The sequence below is a fragment of the Apodemus sylvaticus genome, chromosome 4 (assembly GCF_947179515.1).
Source record: "Apodemus sylvaticus chromosome 4, mApoSyl1.1, whole genome shotgun sequence".
Taxonomy (NCBI): domain Eukaryota; kingdom Metazoa; phylum Chordata; class Mammalia; order Rodentia; family Muridae; genus Apodemus; species Apodemus sylvaticus.
Genome location: NC_067475.1, coordinates 99,592,802 through 99,614,984, shown reverse-complemented (window position 1 = coordinate 99,614,984; position 22,183 = coordinate 99,592,802). Strand labels below are relative to the sequence as shown.

General features: G+C 40.6%; 1 protein-coding gene and 1 long non-coding RNA gene across 6 annotated transcripts in view; one reads left to right on the top strand and one right to left on the bottom strand.

The window, feature by feature from the left end:
- Ift80 (intraflagellar transport 80) overlaps positions 1–22,183 on the bottom strand; it is a 102,518-nt gene that overhangs the window by 25,738 nt on the left and 54,597 nt on the right. For all 5 annotated transcript variants that reach the window (XM_052180372.1, XM_052180371.1, XM_052180370.1 and 2 more), the window contains 4 exons: positions 20,171–20,350; positions 10,348–10,466; positions 6,163–6,237; positions 1,233–1,396 (listed from right to left, as the gene is read on the bottom strand). In XM_052180372.1, the coding sequence (XP_052036332.1) occupies positions 1,233–1,396; positions 6,163–6,237; positions 10,348–10,466; positions 20,171–20,350 (538 nt within the window). The remainder of the gene's footprint in view (positions 1–1,232; positions 1,397–6,162; positions 6,238–10,347; positions 10,467–20,170; positions 20,351–22,183) is intronic.
- Positions 2,341–10,530, top strand: LOC127683277 (uncharacterized). The gene is made up of 5 exons (XR_007977513.1): positions 2,341–2,485; positions 4,948–5,009; positions 9,013–9,161; positions 9,994–10,130; positions 10,329–10,530. It is a non-coding gene; the product is annotated as an uncharacterized LOC127683277 (long non-coding RNA).

Here is a 22,183-nt window from a genome sequence, read left to right as displayed (position 1 = left end):
GGAAGATAGGCTAGGTGAAATAAGGTAGCCACAAAGGACAAATGTAGCACGATTCTACCAGTGTAAGGTGCCTAAAATAACGAATCTTACAGAAGCAGACACAGGACAGCGGTTGCTGGAGCAGGGGAGAGAAATGATGCAAAGTTTGAGTAATGAAAGATAAGCAAGGTCTAAAGGTCTTCAGTACAACACTGCGCCCACAGTCAACCAGGTAACCTGAAAGGAGAGGCTTCACATTAAGTGTTGTCACGAATGGAAGCAGTGCATGGGCTGGAAGTTTGGCTCAGTGGTAGGCATTTTGCCTAGCATGGCAGAGACTGGGTCTTGCCTACCTCTGTCCTCCTCCCCTGCTTGGTTCATGCTGAGCCATGGTTTAGCCTGCGGATAGCCCCTTTAATGTGTCAATCATTCCCACCCCGGGATCTTTCTACTTATTTGTTCTGTAAATCAGTACCCACACTCCCACTCCTTCACCCTGGGTCAGTTGCGTCAGAGCATGCGCCATTAGCCAACTGTTGATGATACGTGTGCTCACTGACTTCATTCTGACCACCATTGATAATTTACTTAATCTAGAATATGAAGGTCTTAATAAAATGGTTTAATGTAACATAGCATTACAATACACTGGACATTGTGTGTATATGTGTGTGTATATATATGTGTATATGTATATATATATATATATACATATACACATATATACATATATACATACACACTCATGTATGTGTATGTATATATATATATGTATATGTATATGTATACACACACACACACACTAATATGGCCTAGGTTTTTACATGTAAAATTTAAATTATTCATACCTTCATTTTACTTCATTAACCTAAAACATTAGTTGAAAAATATATAAACAAAATAAATGGCACAGTGAAGAACATTTACCATATTACTAAATGAATACAAAGGGAGTATCAAAGAAGCTTAAAAACTTTAAGAATTAATACATATTTTAGAATCATAATCCTGAAATAAAATTCTGTGATGAATACATACAGAGTTATTTCTCACTATCTTGGATGTTGAGACAATATATATTTGTTTTATCAGTCTGACAATTCTAGTTATTTAGCTATGTTTAAAAGAACTCAGGGAACTCAATTTTCCCACATAATGTTAATACACTAAGAGAGAGGAAGTGAAGCTCATGGAAACCCCCAGAGCTACAAACTGCCTCAACTTCTACCCGAGGCATCACGGAGGGCACTCACTCTTCTCGTCAGCTTTGTCCTTTATCGCTATCGTGTCGTTGCTCAGAGACACGGTCTGAGCGTTCAGGATGTCTGTCCTCATGCCAGGAAACTTTGGAGAAGAAATGAAGCGTCCTTCATAAGAGTGCAGGTAGATACCACCACCATCCACCAGAAGGAAATGTCTAAAAAATAGAGTTTTTTGGTTTTGGTTTTTGTTTTTAAAAAGGGAAATACTACATTCTCATTTCTGTATTAAGTAAGAGTTTACCCTTGGGGGGAAGACCTAAATCCTAAAATTATAAATATATAAAGACTGAAATTTAAAAATTCGAAGTATTTGTTTTGTTTTGCCTTTTAAATAGAATTAGGGGAAGAAAATGACAAGGTCACAATCTCAAGCCCAAGTCCTCAGATTTTGATGTCATTTACATTATGCCCTCAACTCATCTCTTTCTAGGAAGAAAACCCCATACAAAGGCAACTAGAAAATCTTCCAGTTTTCCAGTCATGGATGTTAGTATATGATGCTGTCTGCTCCATGAAACAATACAGATATGTGTTTCAGAATCACAGATTACATTAAAGATAAAACTCAGGTGCCGGTTAAAGCCAAAACCAAAAATGACTCAAAACTTAACTTCAGTGCCAGCATTTATTAAAGTGAGATGCTTCTGATTTTAAGATTAAGAAGTGATCATCAGTATGTATTCATATCAAAACACTCATAAATTTTTGCAATGAGCAGTCAGGTACAGCTATATCCACATGCTACAGCTATATTCAAGGCTCTGGGATTCTTGTAGGTAATAATTTCTTAAACATTTAATGGCCAATATATTTTTCTTTGAAAATTCACACATTATAAGCAATAAAGAGGAAAACAAAGACATCTCTGTACCAAAATCAATTCAAAATAGATACTGAGAGCAAACAAGAGATGAATACAGCAAAAAATTTAACTCATTTTTTTCATCATTGGGGATTGAACCTGGCTCTAAATATGTGAGACATTCACAGAGCTATTAGTTCACTTTGTGTGTGCACGTGTGTGCATGTGTGTGCATGTAGGCATACACGAACTATATAGTCACCACATGTGTAGGTCACAAGGCAATCTCAGGTGTTAGTCCTTGCCTTCTCCCTTGTTTGAGAAAGGAATTCTTTGTTCTACAGAGCTGCATCTGCCAGGGTAGCTGACCTACAATCCTCGGAGGCTCTCCTACCTCCACTCCAGTCACCACTGAAGACCGGAACTACAGACAGCCGCTACGGTACTCAGTTCACTTGGGGTCTCAATTCTGATCCTCACATTTGTGTGGCAAGCGTCTTGTCCAGGAAGCAATCTCTCCCACCCCAACTCACTTTTGATGGACATTTTATTTCAAATTATTCATTGTTGTTGTTCTTTGGGGGGAGCAGGGAGAAGTGATGTGAGACAGGGTCTTTCTAAGTAGCCCTGGCTATCCTGGACTTTTTGTGTAGATCAGGTTGGCCTCAAACTCCCAGAGATCCATGTGCCTTTGCTTCCAAAGTGCTGAGATTAAAGGCATGTACATGTCTGGCTCTAAGTCACTGTTTTAAAAAGTGATCCCTGTCCACTTATTTTAAAATATACTTTCTAGAAGCATAACTTCAGGATCAAAGAGCACATACCTTTTAAAATGAAATTGATGGATGCATACTACAACATATCTGTATTTCTTTTTTTTTTTTTTTTTTTTTTGGATTTGTTTTTTTTTGAGACAGGACTTCTCTGTATAGCTCTGGCTGTCCTGGAACTCACTCTGTAGACCAGACTGGCCTCAAAAATCCGCCTGCCTCTGCCTCCCCGAGTGCTAGGATTACAGGCATGCACCACCACTGCCCAGCCATATTTGTATTTATAATGAATAAAAAAAGTACACACTCTAATGAATACTTAAGGATAGGAATTTATTTAATTGAAGTATTTTGTCCTTATGGATTAGTGTATGGCCACACAATATAAAAAATGTTATTTCCCAATTTTGACAAAGTGACACATCATTAATACATTCGTTCTTGCTGAGCAGTCGTAATGCATGCCTTTAATTCTAGCACTTGGGAGGCAGAGGCAGGTGGATCTCTAAAGTTCAAGGCCAGCCTGGTCTACATAGTCAGTTCCAAGACAGCCAAGGGTAAACACACACAAACACACACACACACACACACACACACACACACACACACACACACACAGACAACCTGTCCTAAAAACAACCAAATAAGAAAAAAAAATCATCTTTCTTTTGTCATTACTGAAAGTACTTTGTTTCTACACTATACAAAAATCAATCCAAAATAGCCCAAACTCCTCAGTGTGAGACCTGTCACTTTGAAACTATTATACAAACATAGGAAGACTACATTAAGATATAGTCTAGGCCAGAACTCTCTGAAAAGGAGATAACATGGAGGACTGGTGAAGTGGGGGCTGGGAAGATGGCTGTTGGTAAAGTGCTTGTCTCACAAGCATGAGGACCTAAGTTCAGATCCTTGGCACATAAAACACTGGGCACAGCTGTGTGCTCCTCTAATCCCAGCACTGGGGACATGAAGAGAGGAGTGCCTGGAGTTCCCTGGCCAGGCAGCCTAGCCAACTTGGGAGGCTCCAGGATCAGTGAGAGACTGTCTCAATATAGTACAGGAAAGCCCCGGAGGCCTCAATCCTATACAAACAACTACAGGCAACTAAGGAATTCTAAGGGCGGGAGAAATGGTATTCCTCAAGGAAAAGCACATTAACTGGTTATCCAATATCCAATGGTCAGTTCTCTAACTATACATACAAGTAACATTACACACACACACACACACATACACACATATATACACACACACACCTAATGGAAAAAGGCCATGGATTTGAAAAAGAGCAAGGAGAAGCATATGGGTAGGGTCTGAAGGAAAGGAAGGGAAGGGAGAAATGATGTAAGTACACTATGGCCTCAAAAGAAATGATCAAAAAGGCATAGTGGAGAACACTGAACACTAGATGGAGACGCCAGGCATGAGCTCTGGCCTTCATGCACACAGGTGTGTACAGATAATACAACCACTCCCACCTACACACCCTTCCACAGACAGACAGACAGACAGACAGACAGGCAATGGAGGAAGACACCCAAAGGTAATCTCTGGCTTACACACATGCATATATACCTACACATATGCACACACATGCATGTATACTTACACATGTGCACACACATGCACACAAATGCTACCACACTCAGCACTGCAAACTTTTCTTATTTTAATAAGACATCAGCTTTTAAACTTCTCATGAGGAGATCCTGTTTCAATGGGTAAAGGTCTAACTACAGAAATAAGATCAGAGGCAGGCAGTAACTAAATTATCTTTTATCTAATTATTTATGCCATCAATATATACTTAAACTATAAAATACTCAATAAACTTATAAATAATACATAAATTTATTTAGAATAAGAGACATTTGAAAAATAGGGTCTTTAGATGGCTGACCTTTTACCTTTAAATGGTAAAATGACATATTTAAAAGTTATGATCTAAATGAAGCATGTTTCATGTCATTAAAGAGATGACAAAGTTTGATGCTACATTTCCTTGATTACCCTGGGTCACCATTGTGATAATCATGTTGCTCAGAAACAGAAGAATGACAGGACTAGCTTTCTCTTCCTGTGACTGGCCCGGCCCCCAGCAGCTTCCCTCTGTTCTGGTTTCTTACAGAAACCTCTGGGCTAGAAAACCTGCTAAGGAACAGCACGAAGCTGCCTACATGCCGGGAGAAGGTGAGTTAAGGTGTGTGGCTTTGATGCGGAGGTTTTATATACATCTGATCAGGTAAACAACAACTACATCTCCACACTTCGTTAAGTCTTACTGGGTAGCTTTTCTACACCTGACCTTGGCCAAAGTGCAGAGAAGTTATTGGTGTAACTTTTCTAAGTTTGAAATCGATGGTCAGTTTTTACTTTAAAACTGTGGCTCCAGGAGTAACAGCCGGTCCTATTTGCTCAAGCGTGTCACCCAGAGTTTCTAGTCCAGTATCACTAAACAACTTGCCAGAAAATACTACTTTTTTTAAATTTTCAGGCCACAGCCTAGGAGTAGGCCTGAAATCAAGCTTCAACCAATATTTAAGAATGAAGGTAGAGCAGGGGGCGCAGCTCAGTCTCAGAGCGCGCACTGAGCACACACGAAGCCTGGGCCCTGTCTCTGGTGCCAGGAAGGAGAGGGAGGAGGGAGGCAGGCCAGTGGAGTGGTGCTCAGCCACTGCTACCACTCAGTCCTCACCACAACACTCATAGATGTCGATACAACCTCAGGATGAACTAAATCCCAATAGAAGTAGAAAAGAAAGAACAAGCAAGCAGAACACAGGGGCCAGCGTACCTTTCCTGTGGACTGTCATACTCTCATTTGTTATGCTAATATTACTTGGAATAAGATTTTTTTCCAACATTGAAAGCTAGTAAACTAACAAATTTCTTGATCTTAATTTTTAATGTAGTGAATGTTAATATATATAACCCATATATATATTGCCTTCAATATCTTTATAAGAATATAAAGAAATATAAATGAGAAAAAACATTTAATTACCACTGATCTACTTAAAAATTATTAAACACACGATAGAAAAAGACTAATCCCAAATGACTACTGTATCATTTTGTGAGAATTAAAAAATAAGATTTATTTTTATTTTACATAAGCATAAGAATGTTTGGGCTGCATGTATGTCTACATGCGACATCCATGCAGTTCCCATGGAGGCTGTAAGGGGGCACTGGATCCCCTGGAACAAGTTCCAGAGGATTGCGCCACCATGTGGACTGATCCCGGGTCCTTCCTCAGCTCTGGCCCTGTGAGATGTTTTAAAGAGTATTTTACTGCTCCATCTTAACCCTAAATCCAATAATTAAAATATAAACAAATTACCTTTCTGCCTGCAGAATTAAACTAACAGTTCCTTCTTTGAGATCAAATATAAGCGGTGTATTCCAGTTCTTTGTACTAAAAGATGAATAAAATGAATTGTATTAGCATTTTAAATATTAAACACATTTTAATAAGCAAGCAGTTACTCATCTTAAATAGTAAATTTAATTTCACAAACTGTCACAAATATGTTTCTATTAAAGCACTTTTAACACATTACTCTGAAATTATTCACATGTCAGTATCCTCAAGTAAAGAGCAGAGATTGTGTGTCTTCAGCAACTATCACAATAAGTGCTTTCGAGAGGATATCATACATGAACTTAGGAATCCTAAGAATAAGGTTTTCTTCTGCTGTTTATTAGCTCTGAGTCTGGGCAGGCCATCTGAGATTCTTATCTGAAAAACAACAGCAGCACAACATCGAAGATGGATCAGGCAAATCTGGGTTGACTATCAGGCTGCAACATCTCCCAGCCGTGTGACTCTAGCACGCTGAGCTTCCATTAAGCCAGTGTCTCCGTGGAGGATGATGACGAGCTCGCTAAGCGTCTGACAAAGAGTGTCGTGATGGCATGATAGCACCAGGCACAGCGCACACACCTTTAATCCGAACACTCAAGAGGCAGAGGCAGGTAAATCCCTGAGTTTGGGGCCAGAATAGTGAGTTCTAGGCCAGCCAAATCTGCATAGTGAGACCCTGCCTAAAAACAAACAAACAAGCAAAATAACATGCTCAACAGAATTATTTTTCCTATAGATCTCCCAGTGTTTTTGTTGGATTAAAACATTATTTTTTCAAAGTGCTCTAAAAATGTAAGCTATGACCATGCTTACTCAATAAAGTAACAAGAAGAAGCACAAATAATTCCTTTAATTTTTAACAGGACAACAAGATTCAAAGAACTGGGAGAAAGGCAGACATGGTGGCTAGTAATCCTAGCACTCAGCAGTGAGAGGCAGGGGGATGACTCAGAGCTCTAGGTTAACTTGAGCTACATAGTGAGAACCAGGCCAGCTTGCATTAGAGAGACCCTGCCTTAAAGAACCAAACACAAAACACCAGTGGGGTGAGAGAAGACACTGCTACACCTGAAGCTGCTTCACAGTTGAAATGTCTTATTATTTTCAATAACTCTCATAGAACCAATTCCAGTTTTGAGAAACAGTCTTGAAGTAGTCGAGACAGTCTTGCTGTCAGTAGAGTACTAGGCTGGCCTTGACCTAACTATAGAGGTGTTGATGGCCTTAGACGCCTGATCCTTCTGTCTCCACCTTCCAAGTATTGGAGTTACAGGCATGTGTTACTTATTCTTTACTGTGTGCATATGCACGTATGTGCATACATACACAGCATGCAGCTGCACACGCCTGTGCACCCCTCCACCTTACAGCGAAGAAGGGTCCCTCACTGAAGCAGAAACTCACCATCCCAGCGCAGATGGCCAGCCAGGGTTAGCTCCCAGGGCCTGCAGGCCTCTCCCCTCCAATCCAGCCATGTGCAGCTATGCACAGCTTTTAACTTGGTGCTAGAAAACCGAACTCAGACCCTCCTGCTTGCACGGGAAGCTCTCTTGTAAGTATACTGGTGTACAACTAAATGCTGGCTAGCTGAGATCGATACCTTCTTCAGTAAATAAATGCATGCATATGGCAAAACAACAATAAAAGGTAGTGGTCTTGTAATAATGGCTACTCAAAATTAGTGCCAGTAATTAGTCTGATACAGATAAGTGTGTTTTTATTTCAGTAAAAAGCACAGTATGCTTCCTTAGTTGTTAGAATTAACCTCCATCCTCTATCTAGAGAGTTAATCAGAGAAGTGGTGTTTTCTGTGAGGCCTTTGTAAACTGTCCTCGTAGGGATGAGGTAGAGTTCAGGGTGGAGTGCTTGCTGAGCATGTGTGGCCCTGGGCCCAATCTCCAAGACTGAAAAATTCCTCTTAGAATTAACTATAATTTCTTACACGTGAGACCTAGTGTAAATGTTATGGAAATATAAACTCCCTAAGCTCTGAGACGGAACACAAGGAGGGCTTCTAATCCGTACTTGAAAAATTAAGTGAGAATGCAATGTGCCAGTTTTCTGTATTATTTTCCTTTTCCATAATTTCTTCTTATAAATTAAGTATATTACATGTTTATTTTTTAAATTATATATTATAAATACAGAAGCAACAGTAATAAGAACTTAGAATCAAACTTCAGCTCTTGAGCAGTTACATAATTTAACCTGGGGTCAGGTTACTTGATTATTCTGTGTTCTCTGTGACCATTAGCTCTTATAGGAGCAGTACTAATGATAAGCAAGAAAACAGTATAGCGAATCAGTCAACAAACAATAGCTCTTCCTATGTAAATCGCTAGTGTATGACGTAATGGCACCGGCTTCCATGAACCGTCTCAGCGCTGTGCTGTTCTACTGCTGCTTCACTGTATTTCACTTTCATAAGTACTGAGATTTGGTATCTTACCATATAGCTTAACAACCAGAAAGCAGAGGCAGGGCTAACTCAGGAAAGAAGACAGCCTTACACTGCCCCACATAACACACCATGAGGAAAATGAGGTAACTAGAAAGTTAAATAACATAGCATCTGAGAGTCCCAGTTTGTTCTTGTCACTACGCCAGGAAACCAAATCCCTTATTATGGGTTTAGCTAAGTCAGAATTATCTACAAAACAAACAAAAATTTAAACAGAACTTGCCTTCATTTTCCTTAACCCAATGTAAATTAATTCATCAAATACACATCTACATTAAATGATATTTTTCTTCTACATTATACTCTTTCCCTATCTCATAGCTGCTTGGTTTAGTATCTTTTTTGATTTTTTCCTAAATTACCAGGAATTCATCCTTCTTGCTGCCTAAGCAAACAATTCACACAACAGTGAACCGCTTCCTTCTCCACTCAGCTCCCTCTCCTGCTTCAGGGCTCCTGACGTGGCTGCTCCCAAGCTGCAGATCCTGATTAGTTGCAGATTTATACATACCAGGTGGGAACTAGAGACTTGTCAATGAAATTCAATATGCTTACATTATGAATTACTGGGCCTGAGGATATCAATGCAATACTATACTTTATGTGCTTCAATTCATTTCTCTATTCAAAATACTCGCTAAGTGACTACCATATGTTGAGCTAAGCACTGGGCAAGCAGTCTCTACCTCCATATTTATTAAATGGTTAAACCAGAAATACAGTATAGTATAAACGCAAGCACAATTTTTTAATGTCCTAACAAAAGCTTGCTCCTGAGGGTACAAGCGATTTTTGAGTTTTCTGAACAATTTAGATGTAGGATGTAAAAGCTGGCTTGTACTATTTAAGGATTTTGGAAGTTAAATAGTCTATTAAATATGGTCATTGCCTAAAAATGAAATTAGATAAACTTACTATTATCGGCAAATTATGTTCCAAAGAAAGGTAGGACTGCTCGGGACTCAGCCCTCAGCCTCATCTGCCTGGCTGATTATCACGCTGCAAGTCTCTGGCAGCTATGGAAGCGGGCAGTGGCAACCAGCACACAGTGACTGCCGTTGGTGTCTCCTCTCCCCATCCGGCAACGTCACACTGATAGCTTAACACTGGCCACTGTAGAAATCCTTACATCACTCTAATCACAGACTGCCCAGAAGGCTCCTTGTGCAGTGCTCATGAACACAGCAATGCCAAGTGTGTTTTAGATTTCCAGGCAAGTTCTTGGCATATTAATATCACTCTAGTATGAAAGACACTGAATGTATTTCTCAGTGTTTCTGGACAGCTCCAGGTCATCAGAGCATTTATGGTTACTATAGTTCCCTGTCTTTACTGAATTCTTCCAGCCCGCCAGCCATCCTGAGTTACAGTGAATCCGCTGGCCTCTCAGCTATCCTAAGCCCTGGGCTTTGAGCCAAGACTCTACCGAAGACTTCAGAGCTGCAAGGAAACCACATCACACAAGATGTTTCCAGTTTTAAAAGTGAGCATTACCCTTTGACACACAAAATTCATTACCTCTATTTTCATTGTATATAGCTTGGAGGGGTTCCTCATTTCCTGGTCTGAAACACGGTGCTAATCAGTATAGTTTTGAGAAAGTTATGGTTAAACCAAACTATGTTATAAGAAAACTTAAAAAGTAAATCTCTCATCACTGACGAAAGCTCTGGATTTTCAGGAAATGCAAAGGTACTTACGAGAACACGTAGCACTGAAGAGACGTCGAGACAACCAAGTGTGCGTGGTTCAGAGATGCTTTAATGACTCTGTCCCGGAACTCCAGCAAATCCACAGCATCATTGAGAACATTGCGAACCTAAGCAAGAAAACACGAGGGAAAGAAATATCAACAAACAATGTTTTTTAAAATGAAATCTAAATTTTAAAAAGATAAGCTAGCATGATGTTAATAAGCGTGAAAAATTTCAGTGTACTCTTAATTAGTTAAATATATATAAAAAAAGAATTTATCTAGGGATAAACTGATATACTTTGGCATAAAAATCAACATAGAAGGTCCAGATACAAAAAAAAATTCTCAGAAATAAATAGAAAAGACCTATAAGGATTTCTCATCTTCATGCCAAGCCATGTGATGCAGGAATGGGATGAAGTTAAAAACACTCCAGCACCGAGAGGAGCCGGAGAGAGTGACATATACAAATTGGAAAAAGACCATAGGATTTCTGTCCAAAAGACTAAGAATAGCTTTTTCGTTAGATTTTACTTCAAATTTTAAGTTCTAAACAAAGAGATGATTGCCTTAAAACTCAAAAGTGGAGGAGATATTGGTTTCATCATAAAAGAAACGTAAGACTGTATAGGAAAGAAGGAAGGTGTGCAGAGGTGGGAAGCACTTCCATATGTGAGAACAGGTAGGGAAGAAGGTTAAGAAGCAACTGGAGCTGGGTGTGGGGACGCAGGCCCTTATCCCCAGCATATGGGAAACAGACAGGCAAATAGATCTCTGTTAGAGGCCAACCTGGTCTACAGAGTGTTCCAGGACAGCCAGGACTACACAGAGAAACCCTGTCTCCCTTTACCCTCCCCAACCCATAAAAGGGCAACTGGAAAGGGGAAATTCAAAACACGTCCTGGGGAAGAGAGTGATCCTGCTCTGTTCCTGATCTCCCATAGAAGGGGGCTCAAATGCTTTAATCTGACATAGGCTGGTCACATGAACCAACCAGCACCCGCTGTCCTTTACATTCAGTGATTGGGCTCCTGAGCCGAGTTCCGACAACCAGTCCATGACCACCACTAACTTACACCCTGTTTTCAAGGGCTTGAGCAGACTTGTCCATACTTGTTTTCCTCTCTTTGGTGCAGTCGCCACTAAAGAAGCTCTCTGGGCAGAACTGACATCAGCACTAACTTCACTGAGCTTTTACTAGCCCCACTTTTACTAGCCACACTCATTTTCCTGCAGAGTTCATAATTTATTTTTTTTAACAGCTGAATAAAATTCCATTATGAAAAAAATCTTACAAATGCTTAGAGCAGACAAGACTGCAAGGATTCTAGCATTTGGCCACTCTGGTCAAAAGTTTTTAAGTCAACGGACAAACTATAATAAATCAAGAAAGAGGGTGGATGTGTCAAGCTAAACTCTGGGTGAGAACAAGACACACAGACAGCAGGCATACCACAGAGTGACCAAGCAGGAGAACAAGGCAATGGCGCCCACGGACTAGTCGTTCTTTAGACCCTCCTCTAGAAGGTATTGTTTTTCTAATAATTCAAAGCTTTAATAAGCAATTCAATGACAGGGCAGGAAGTCACACCCTTCTAAATCCAGCTTCAAATTTCTCTGTTGAGTGTTTATGGCCCCCTCAATTCCTGTTGTGGGGTCTTCAGAAATCAATGCATGTCTTTTAAAAAGAGGCCCTAGCACTCTCAAGTGAGTGTGACACAGCAAGAAGTTTCAGGTTTGAGACAGAGTGTACTTCCCCTTTTGGACACTATATCTACTGCCTTCTTGGTCTTGGACTTCTCAGCTTCTAGAATTATAAAGGAAAACTCTGTTGTTTACAAACTACCAGGATAAGGTATTCCATAGGCAGCCTGGTAGCTTGCTACATATCTGTCCCCAGACATCGCCATGACACGAGCCAGCAAATGTGCATACGTATGCACTCTCTCTAACAGCATTCTCCGTTCTAAAATCCCATCTCGAAGATATGTAAGCAAATCTATGACCACCACCTGTGCAGGCTGCTTACAACGCCGCTACGGCACTCAGTAACAGCAAGACTAGAAGCCGCCTAAATGTCTGCCAGCAGTTTGGTTAACCCACAGTGCATCCACACATGCTGTATGGCTGGAAAACCAAACGCAGAACAATAAAGGGGCAATACAAGACACAGAACAGCATGTTTAGAATGTTGTCTTCTATCCAGAAGATAGAAGATGGTAGGATGTTTATATATATGGACATGCTTGCATTTTTAAAAATAAAAATACCTATTAGAATAACTTTCTTATATATTGAAAGCTAATGACCTTGAGAATCAAATGTTTAAGAGTAAGAACAGCAAATAAAAACTAAAATCTCTGCAACCTTAAACATGAAATAGGACTTATTATAAATTCATCATTTACTTTTATCTATGAAAACCAAATCCATTTTGTCTAGAAGTCACGATCGCTCAGCAGCAAAGACTGCATGGAGCCCCTGAATTTAGTCTCTATATGAGCAGGTCTTCCTGTAGAACTAAGGCCTTCCTGGGAAAATGTCCGACTACAATGGTGGTGGAGCAGACCAGACTGGAACAAACACCTCAGCATAAGAAAGAACTGAGAGTACATGGTAATTGCTCTTACAATTTAACAACCATGGCAAGTCTGTTCTATGATGAATTGGAAGGTGTGCCCATTATTCTGTCCAATGCACGGAGATGCTCAATTAGTCTCTTCATGCTTATCACCTTATATTTGTCATGGGGAAATACATGGACTATCTTGTCACCCCAGAAAGCAAGGAAAAGTCACGTCAAAAGAAGTAAGAGCCACTGGCAAAAGACATAACAATTTAAGCTCTAAAGAAAATGACTTCAATGGGTTGAAACATGTCAAAAATGTTGACATTGCGGATTGCAAGCTGGCTCAGTAGTTAAGAGTACATAATGTTTCTATTAGCTACCAGCACCCATGCTTAGGTATCTTACAACCTGTTCTAACTGCATACCGGGTGATCCAATGCCCTCCTTTGGCCTCACAGACACCCATCATAGGCATAGGAATACAAATATACATAATTTAAAAATAAAGTTTTAAATGTTAACATCTGCATGTTTATAATGATAACATCAACAACAACAACACACACACACACACACACACACACACACACACACAAAAGCTCATTGGGAATTCTAGAAAATCAGCTCATTATTCGAAATTTTAAAAATAAAGGAAAATAATTCAGCATCTGTCTCATTTCTGGGGAACCTGATTGTTGGTAAGACAAATCCTTTACAGGAAAACTCTAGCTGATGAACACGGGAATGCTGGCCTTATAGTAGAAGCATGTAGCAACCTTTAGTGAGAGCCGGTCTACACAACTATCACCAGTGGCTTCTAAGCACACCTAGGTAAGACACCCAACAGGATCCTTCATGACAGCCGGGTCAGGCTTCCTGCACCTAATCATAATAAAGGGTCTTAACACTACAGAAAGACAAGCAGGCACACATGCCTTGTGAAGCAACAAAGCAGGAAATGCGTGGCATCATCCTACAAAGTATTTTATAAAATCAATACTCAAAAATACTTTTTCGAGACGGGGTCTCATGGGTCTCGTAAGTAGCTAAAGATGACCTGCAACAGTTAACTCTCCTGTGTCCAACTCAAGTGTGCCAGGATTCTAGGCCTGTGCTACCACACATGGTTTACACGGTCCTAGACATAGAACTCAGCACTGGTGAGGTAAGCAGTCTAAAAACTACCCCAAATACATCTGTTGTCATTTTCACTTCAGGTATTTATCACAGCACAAGAAGTCTGACTGGCAGGAGAGTTGTAGAAGATCAATAGTCTCTGGAAGAGCCTCGATCTTATACACTCAACAGTATGTGGGGAGTGGGAGGAGGGTCACAGAAAACTAAACTAAATAACTAAAATACACTGTATGCTTGTATGAAATTGTCAAACAGGAAATGTAGACCATGCTTTCAGTGCAAGTGTCACCCTACTGTCACCCGAAGTCCCCAGAAACCTTCCTAAAGACAGGGAAGTCTCTCTTCTCTTAGAAACACTTTCAAGCTTGGAAAATGATTCTTAACAAAGTATAGTAATGATTCCTGAAAGGACAGTCTTTAGTAGAATGATTTATAAATTCATTTATTTTTATTTTATATGCATTGGTGTTTTGTATGCATATTTATTTGTGTGAGTGTAAGATCCCATGGAACTGGAGTTATAGACAGTTGTCAGCTGCCATGTGGGTACCGGGAATTGAACCTGGGTCCTCTGGTAGAACAGTCAGTGACTACTCTTAACTGCTGAGCCATTTCTCCAGACCTAGAGTGATTTTTTTAAAAAAATAATTTAAGGAACATTATATATTAGTTTCCTTAGGGCAACATGAGATACTGTGAAATCAGCTTATGGTTAAGACACCTTTACAAAAACATAAAAAATATGAAGAAAATACTAAAATAAAAAATATTCCACATTTTTAAAATTCCTGCTATTATTCAAATTATCATAGGTTTCTTAAAATCCATATTTTCCTAGAGTTTGCTAAGAAAGAGTACCCTTTTGTTTGTTGTTATCAGTGTGAGGCGTTTGTGTTAAAGAAATACCCCAGCCCTAACAGCAAAGCTAAAGACACTGCAATTTTACAACTTTAGTACTATTGAGTCTCAGCCAGGCATGGTGAACCCCATGACCTGAAACCCCAGCACTTGGGAGGCAGAGGCAGTATCTCTGTGAGTTCAAGGCCAGCCTGGTCTACAGAAGGAGTTCCAGAACTACACAGTGAGACTCAAAACAACAAAATAAAAAGGAAAAGAAATCTCACCCAACAATGCCTTGTGATGGATTTAAATGTGCCCATTACTCCGCTCAGTTCAAGGCTTCTCCAGGATTCCACTGTAACACTTACATTAACTCACACTTCCTCACAATATTTAGATGTTTCAGTTTGATATAAATAAAATTTCCTCAATGCTCACTTAACCTACATCATCTCCTCCAGTCCTCCTTATTCACAAGAAACAAAAGACGTGAAAGGACCAGGCAGCATTGTCAATCTGTACTCCACACCAAAGGACCTGTCTTGTCTCCTACACCAGCCACCCTAGGCCCCTCTTCCAGACAAAGATATCTCTTTTGGAACAAATTATCTGTTGGACTGCAGCCTACTGTACAAGAGGAAGATGGAGGAGCATTCTCATCCTAACCTCTGCTACGTTCAGGAAAGCTGACATTAAGAAGACAGAAACTTGCCACTGGGAAATAGCAGGGGCCAGGTCAAGGTCTACATTTAACAGCAACAACTCGACACCATCTGTAGCTTTTTACTAAGAAAAACAATCAACTACAGCTCTACTGCACATCTAAAGAAGCTATAAAACTTCAAGCATTGTAAACAAAAGTTGTGATTACATTCTTTATGGAAATCCTGTCACCTCCAACAAAAGAAGGTAAGAACTACTACAGTACCCAGTTAAGATAATCCTCCAAAATACCAGAAATGTACCTCATAAAGAGGCACATTGGGATGCCAAACTGACAAGTATATAGCTTCCCCTGCTGTGATAGGACAGTCTGACAAGAGTGACTCAGGGTGTACTTGAGCTCACCGCTCCAGGGTACCACCCATCACGGTTGGGAAGTAAAGGCAAAGGCAGCTTGAAAGCACCTGACCAGGCCACAGCCCAAGTGAGGAAGCAGAAAGATGGATAGATTCTGGGCTCAGTTCACTTCCCCCTTCTTACTACTGTCCAGCATCCCAGCGCAGGAAAATGGTGAGTGGGTCTTCCCACCGACATTAAGCTCATCACGACAGTCCCCCACAGGCATGCCCAGAGGCCAGCTACCAGGTGCCTACAGAGCCCGACAGGCTGATCATTACCTCTGAGCTTCACACCAAGCAACAAACTCTCCTGCAGAGAGGAAGTCTCAGGGGTTTTGGCTAGAGTCAGGTGTGGGTTTGGTTCACAGACAGGGTGCTGCTTTCTCTTCTGCCCCCTTGCCCTACCATTTTTCACTGGGGCCTCCTCGTCTGCCCTTCATTATAGTAATATGAGGGAATACGAGGAAAGTGAAAGGGGAGAAAAAAATAAATCTAGTGAGATGAGTCCCGTCAATAATAAGGTCAGGGAGCCTAAAGGCAAAGCGTTCTTCAAAGAGCCTTAATCCCGCCCAAACCATCACTGCACCCGAGAGTCTGAGCCACAGAAGCTAACCAAACCCTTACTAGATGCCTACTCTCAGGAACTGAGAACATGTGTTCCAAGACGTTTTCGGCTTTTCAAATAAGAACGTGAACTGTCCCCACTACTAGTCCTAGAGGTGACACTGCTTTCAGAGGCTGTGGACGCTGGGCCTGAGAGATTTCTCACCTTAAATCAAGCTTCTGCTTGAGCTCTCTTGCTTCCTGACCGCCCCAGCAATGGAACCAGCTACCACACACCCTGCCGCCATGCCTCCCCAGACAAGATTCATTGTCTCTGTCTCCTGTGTCTCTGTCTCCCTCTCTTTTTCAGGAGGGGGAGGGTCTGCCTAGAATCAAGTATGCCTTGATTTCCCCTGGGAAAACACTCCTTCCACTAGTCTCAGACACTAAGTAGTTCAGATGAGACGGACATTCTCCCCGTCTTCCCCAAATGCTTTTAACCCAAGCCAAGCATATGAGACTGAAAGTGTGAGCTTCTGCTGGAGTTCCTACAAGAAAGGAGCTTCCTGGTGGGCCTGAGCTGGTAGGTGCAACACGGGAACTACCAAAGCTGCGGAATAGAGACTACCTTTCTTAAAGTGAATCAATCCAGTTACAGGGAAAAGAAGACTGAAGGAGGACATGATGGATGATGGATCCTGTTGACATTATTTGATCCACTGAACCAATCAACTCAGCCTATCTCCTGACTTCACATAAACCAGTTCATTTCTTTTTTTCCAAAGCCGGGCTGTGGTGGTGCATGCCTTTAATCCCAGCACTTGGGAGGCAGAGGCAGGCAGATTTCTGAGTTCAAGGCCAGCGTGGTCTACAGAGTGAGTTCCAGGACAGCCAGGGCTACACAGAGAAACCCTGTCTCAAAAAAAAAAAAAAAAATATATATATATATATATATATATATATATTCTTCTTTTCCTAATTTCTCACCTTAAATCAATTTGTATTGATATACAGAGTGGAACATGAGATGGGAACAGAGAACAAACTTGTTTTATTTGGTGCTGTGTTCCTTATTGTTGAGTCTAGCACCTGGAAAGCATTATAACTCATAAACATCCAATGGATAAATAAGGGATACTACTAAGAAAGAATAATGAATGGGTCCAACTCAACAAACTCAGTGTTTTATAATCATAGAGACTGTAAAACCCTTTATAAAGTAAAAAACTTATTATTTTCTATTTAATTTATCAATTTTGCTTCTAAGGATAACTTGAATCCAATATACTCTTTAAAAGATTCCACCTGTAAATGTCGCATGAAATTTACCTAGTCACTGAGAAGAGTCCTTCTTGTTTTCAAAACTCTATTTAGCAGCATGGCTATGTTCTCAGGAGAGTTCTCTAAAGCAAAACACTAGAATTATTTTGATAATACTAGACTCCTGCATATATGAATAAAATGGTTTTGTCCCAAATCAGTAGATTAGAACGCCGAATGCAATTCTTTGTCCTAGAGACAATGTCATTTTTTAATTCCAAGTTAAACAAGAAATATATATTTTATGGCATTATTTAGGTGCAACCTTCAGTTTGCAGGAAGTTCTGAAGACAAAAGGGACATGTCAACCCAGCCCGTGGATGGAATGGGCTTTAGCTCAGGAGAGCGGCCGATCTTCTGAGGCCCTGGAACCAATCACTATCATCAGAAAACAAAACAAAAACAACACCCCTACAGACTGCAACCTGTGAAGTACACATTGTGAAAAACTCTGTGACAAATTATGTGGCTTCCTAAAACAAACAAACAAAAATAAGAAACAACAGCCAGAAAGAAAGAAAGAAACAAACAAACAAACAAACTACAGACAAGACCAACTTAAACAATGCACCAAACCCACTGCAATCGTTTGAATCTTGACTTAAATAAACTCTACATTTATGACATATAGGAGACATCTGAAGATTTGTGCATTTTGTAGACAGTTTAGAAAAGAATTATGATTAGTGTATGAAAATGATATTATGGTTATATTAAAACAGAGATGCCCTTATACTTAAGCTACAGATATAGAACTTTTTACAGACAGTGTACCATGTGGGGATTTGCCTGAAACTCAGGGTAAGTTGGAAAGCAGATGGGGCTGTGGGTGGGGCAACAGTGGGTGGGGCAGGGTGGGTTCCCAGCTGATGGCTACTGAGGCTAGATTGTAAGGACATGGAGAGTCTAGACATCTCTCTTCTCTCTCTCTCTCTCTCTCTCTCTCTCTCTCTCTCTCTTAGACATTTTCCAAGTAAAATATCTAAAATAAGGAAATAAAGCAAAGAAAAATTCTATTGAATCTATTATTTAGTCTAGGGATCATAATATTGACATTTTAAAATCCTGATACTTGATCTAACAAAGTTCTTTAATTAGGTTAAACTTACATATGCTTCTAACCTCCAACAGGAATTAAAGTCGCATGACTATGAATACATAAGACAGAAGCAACTGATACAGATGACAGGGTGAGGGGAAGCAGCGCCTCCTCCTCTGGCAGAGGATTACAGGGCAATGGTCTCTGCACAGCAACCACCACGGTCCTTCAGCCGAGTCTGGAAGCCTGCTGGACACTTCCTCTGTGCAAGGCACTAGGCTAGTGCTGGCGTCATTGAAGAAACAAAATGGAGAACACTGAACCCAGCCAGTCCTTAGATGCTTACACCTGACCCACTGACGCGCTCTGATCTATAAACATCCCCTCCCTTCTCCCACTGACATATCCTAATTCCATGTATTAAACTACAAAATATTCTGCTTCAAAACTACACAATAATCCCTAAATATGGCAGCTGGCATATTACATCTCCCTAGGCAAAGGAACAGGAGCAGGTCATGCTGCTTTTCCTACTAACTTGCCCTCAGCAGGTTGTAAGATTAGTAAGTTTCTGACCCTTCTCTGAAACAGCTCAAGACCCTTCATACACAGTGTCTTCACAGAAGTGCTTAGTGACATCGCCTCTCTGAAAGCACAGGGACATGGAGCAGGGTCTGCACACGGCAGGCCCTCGGACCCCATCCATGCTCACTGAAGCAGATGTCTTGCCCTGTTCCTTTCTCCACAGCTGTCTGCTCTTCCTCAAACCTATAATGTCATGTAAAAATTGCATTCAACAATGTGAATGCTGGTAAATATGTCCACTGTCATAGAGGCCTCAGTCAGAAACCCAAATATGAAAAAAAAGTTCTGTTCTCCTCCCTTCCGTCCTAAATCCCAAGAACAACTTCCTAAATCCTTTCCATCTTAACTTGCCTTACCTAGTTCCTAAAAGATAATTAAAATAAAAAGGTTAATTGAATTCAGCCATAAAAAAATAATCCACTGGGCCTGCTTCTGGTGGATCAGCTTCTGGTGTCAAATCTGACTTACTGCTCTCTGTCTAACTTCTTCGACCGTCCTTCCTTCAGTGCATCACTCTCCAAACGCTTCAAGTGTCACCAGCCTGCGCTATGCTAGGCGCGGTAACTACAAACATGCAGATGCTTTCAGTGAAGGGTCTTACTTCATGACTAAGTCAGGTACTTCCGACCGTGACCGGATGTCTATAAACAGGCAAAGGTGACCAATAGGGATGAATCCCTGCACTGTGCAGTGCAAAGTCGCAGATTTACTGGACTCTGGAACACGATCATACCTGCATGGTCCTTCTCTTCGTTAGCGTTACTTGAAAATTTTTCCACTCCCAGCGCTGCTCCACCACATGTGCAAAGACAACATGCCCGTTTCCACAGGCTCCGGCGATCTGAGTGCCATCGATTGACCACGCGATATTAAAGATGCTGCCAGTGTTGGGCTTCTCTAAAGCATATGACCACTAGATGGAAAAAGAAGAGAGTGAAAATTGATTCATTGCCCCCAAAAAGTGAGAACTTTTAAACTGGGGACATAGTACATATTAAGATACTAAGGTGATTTTTTTGGGGGGAGGGGTTGAGACAGGGTTTCTCTGTATAACCCTGGCTGTCCTGGAACTCACTCTGTAGACCAGGCTGGCCCTGAACTCAGAAATCCACCTGCCTCTGCTTCCCAAGTGCTGGGATTAAAGGCAATGCACCACCACTACCTGGCCTAAAGTGATTTTTGAAGAAATGTATTTTGTGGGCATTTATAGCTTTATTTCTTGGAATTTAAATGTTTTGCAGTGGAGTCGATGGCAAATATATGTCTCTTCTGGAACACACTAATTCCATTAAGGAAGGTATTGACACCTTAAAGGAGTGGTTCTCAACCTGTATGTCGCAACCCTTTGGGTGGGGGTCAAATGACCCTTTCACAGGGGTCACATATCAGATGCCCTGCATATTAGATCTTCACATTACAATTCATAACAGTAGCAAAATCACAGTTATGAAGTTATAAAAGCAATTTTATGGTTGGGGGTGGGGGTTCACCACATATGGAACTGTATTAAAGGGTCTCGGCATTAGGAAAATTAAGAACCACTGCCTTAAAGGAACTGCTTTCTTAAAGTCCAGACACACAAAAGTTCTAAAGTTGATTTCAGATACAATGCAATTCCTAAAAGTCGTTTCTGTTTGTGATTCCAGGCCTTCTTCTGTGTGGAGCTGATCACTACCATTGTTAGGCCAGAGGAAAATGTACTTCTATCTGAAATTATTAAAGGTATTTTTCTTGATAGGATTATGAAATGATAGATAGACCTTTTTAAATTATACATTAGAAACACAGTAAAACAGTATATGAAATAGTCCAAGAACTGCCAAAACCAAACTGCTTTAATCCAAAGAATTACTTTTAAGTAATGATGTTGAAAATAGTTTATTGGAAATGTTTTACTCAAAGGTTTTCTATGCTCTATTTTAAAACCTCTGACCATAATATTTCAAGAATATCAATAAAAAACTACAAAAAACATCATCAAACATTTGCTACGCATTCTGAGTCATGAAAGTATCAGATGCAGGAGGCGAGCTTCCCCTGTTTTCTTCAGCATGTAGTGGGTGGGACGCCCTCAGGATTTGAGGCATCTGTGAAGGGAGCAGCAAGCTCGTGTCAAGGACAGAGGAGTCTTCCCTCTGTTCCAGAACACTCATCTTAGGAGACTATTGCAGATGCTTTTCCTTTTTGTTTCTGCAGATGTAAGTTTTTCTAGAATGCTTAATTTACTTGACTGAACGTCCATATTCTCTTCCTATTCTTGCAGCCTTATCATCAACTTCTATCTTGCACTCTGCTGTTGTTCTTTGTTAGGTGTTCTGTCTGGCCAGGAGGATCTCTTATTCAAGGCCTATCTGGGCTACATGTTGAGATTCAGGTCTAAAATAAACACATAAAACAAATTAGCCACCTCAAAAAATGCCACCAAAATTATTGGCTGGGTCACCAAGGAACTAATAAAACTCTTTGGAAATGGAAACAATATAATCTGTCCAAAAAGTAATCCACTAAAACGAACTATTTCTACAATGCCCTCTACATGCTGTGCTAATTTTGTTTATGTATTTAAGAATGCATTGTATATGTATGAGTGCTGTGCCTGCAAACACATATGGACACCATGTGTATGCTCAACACACCAAGCGTCCTGGCAAAAGCCAGAAGAGGGCATCAGATCCCCTGGGACCAGAGCTGCAGATGGCTGTGAGCCACCACGTGGGTGCTGTCCTCTAGAAGAACAGTTCTGGGC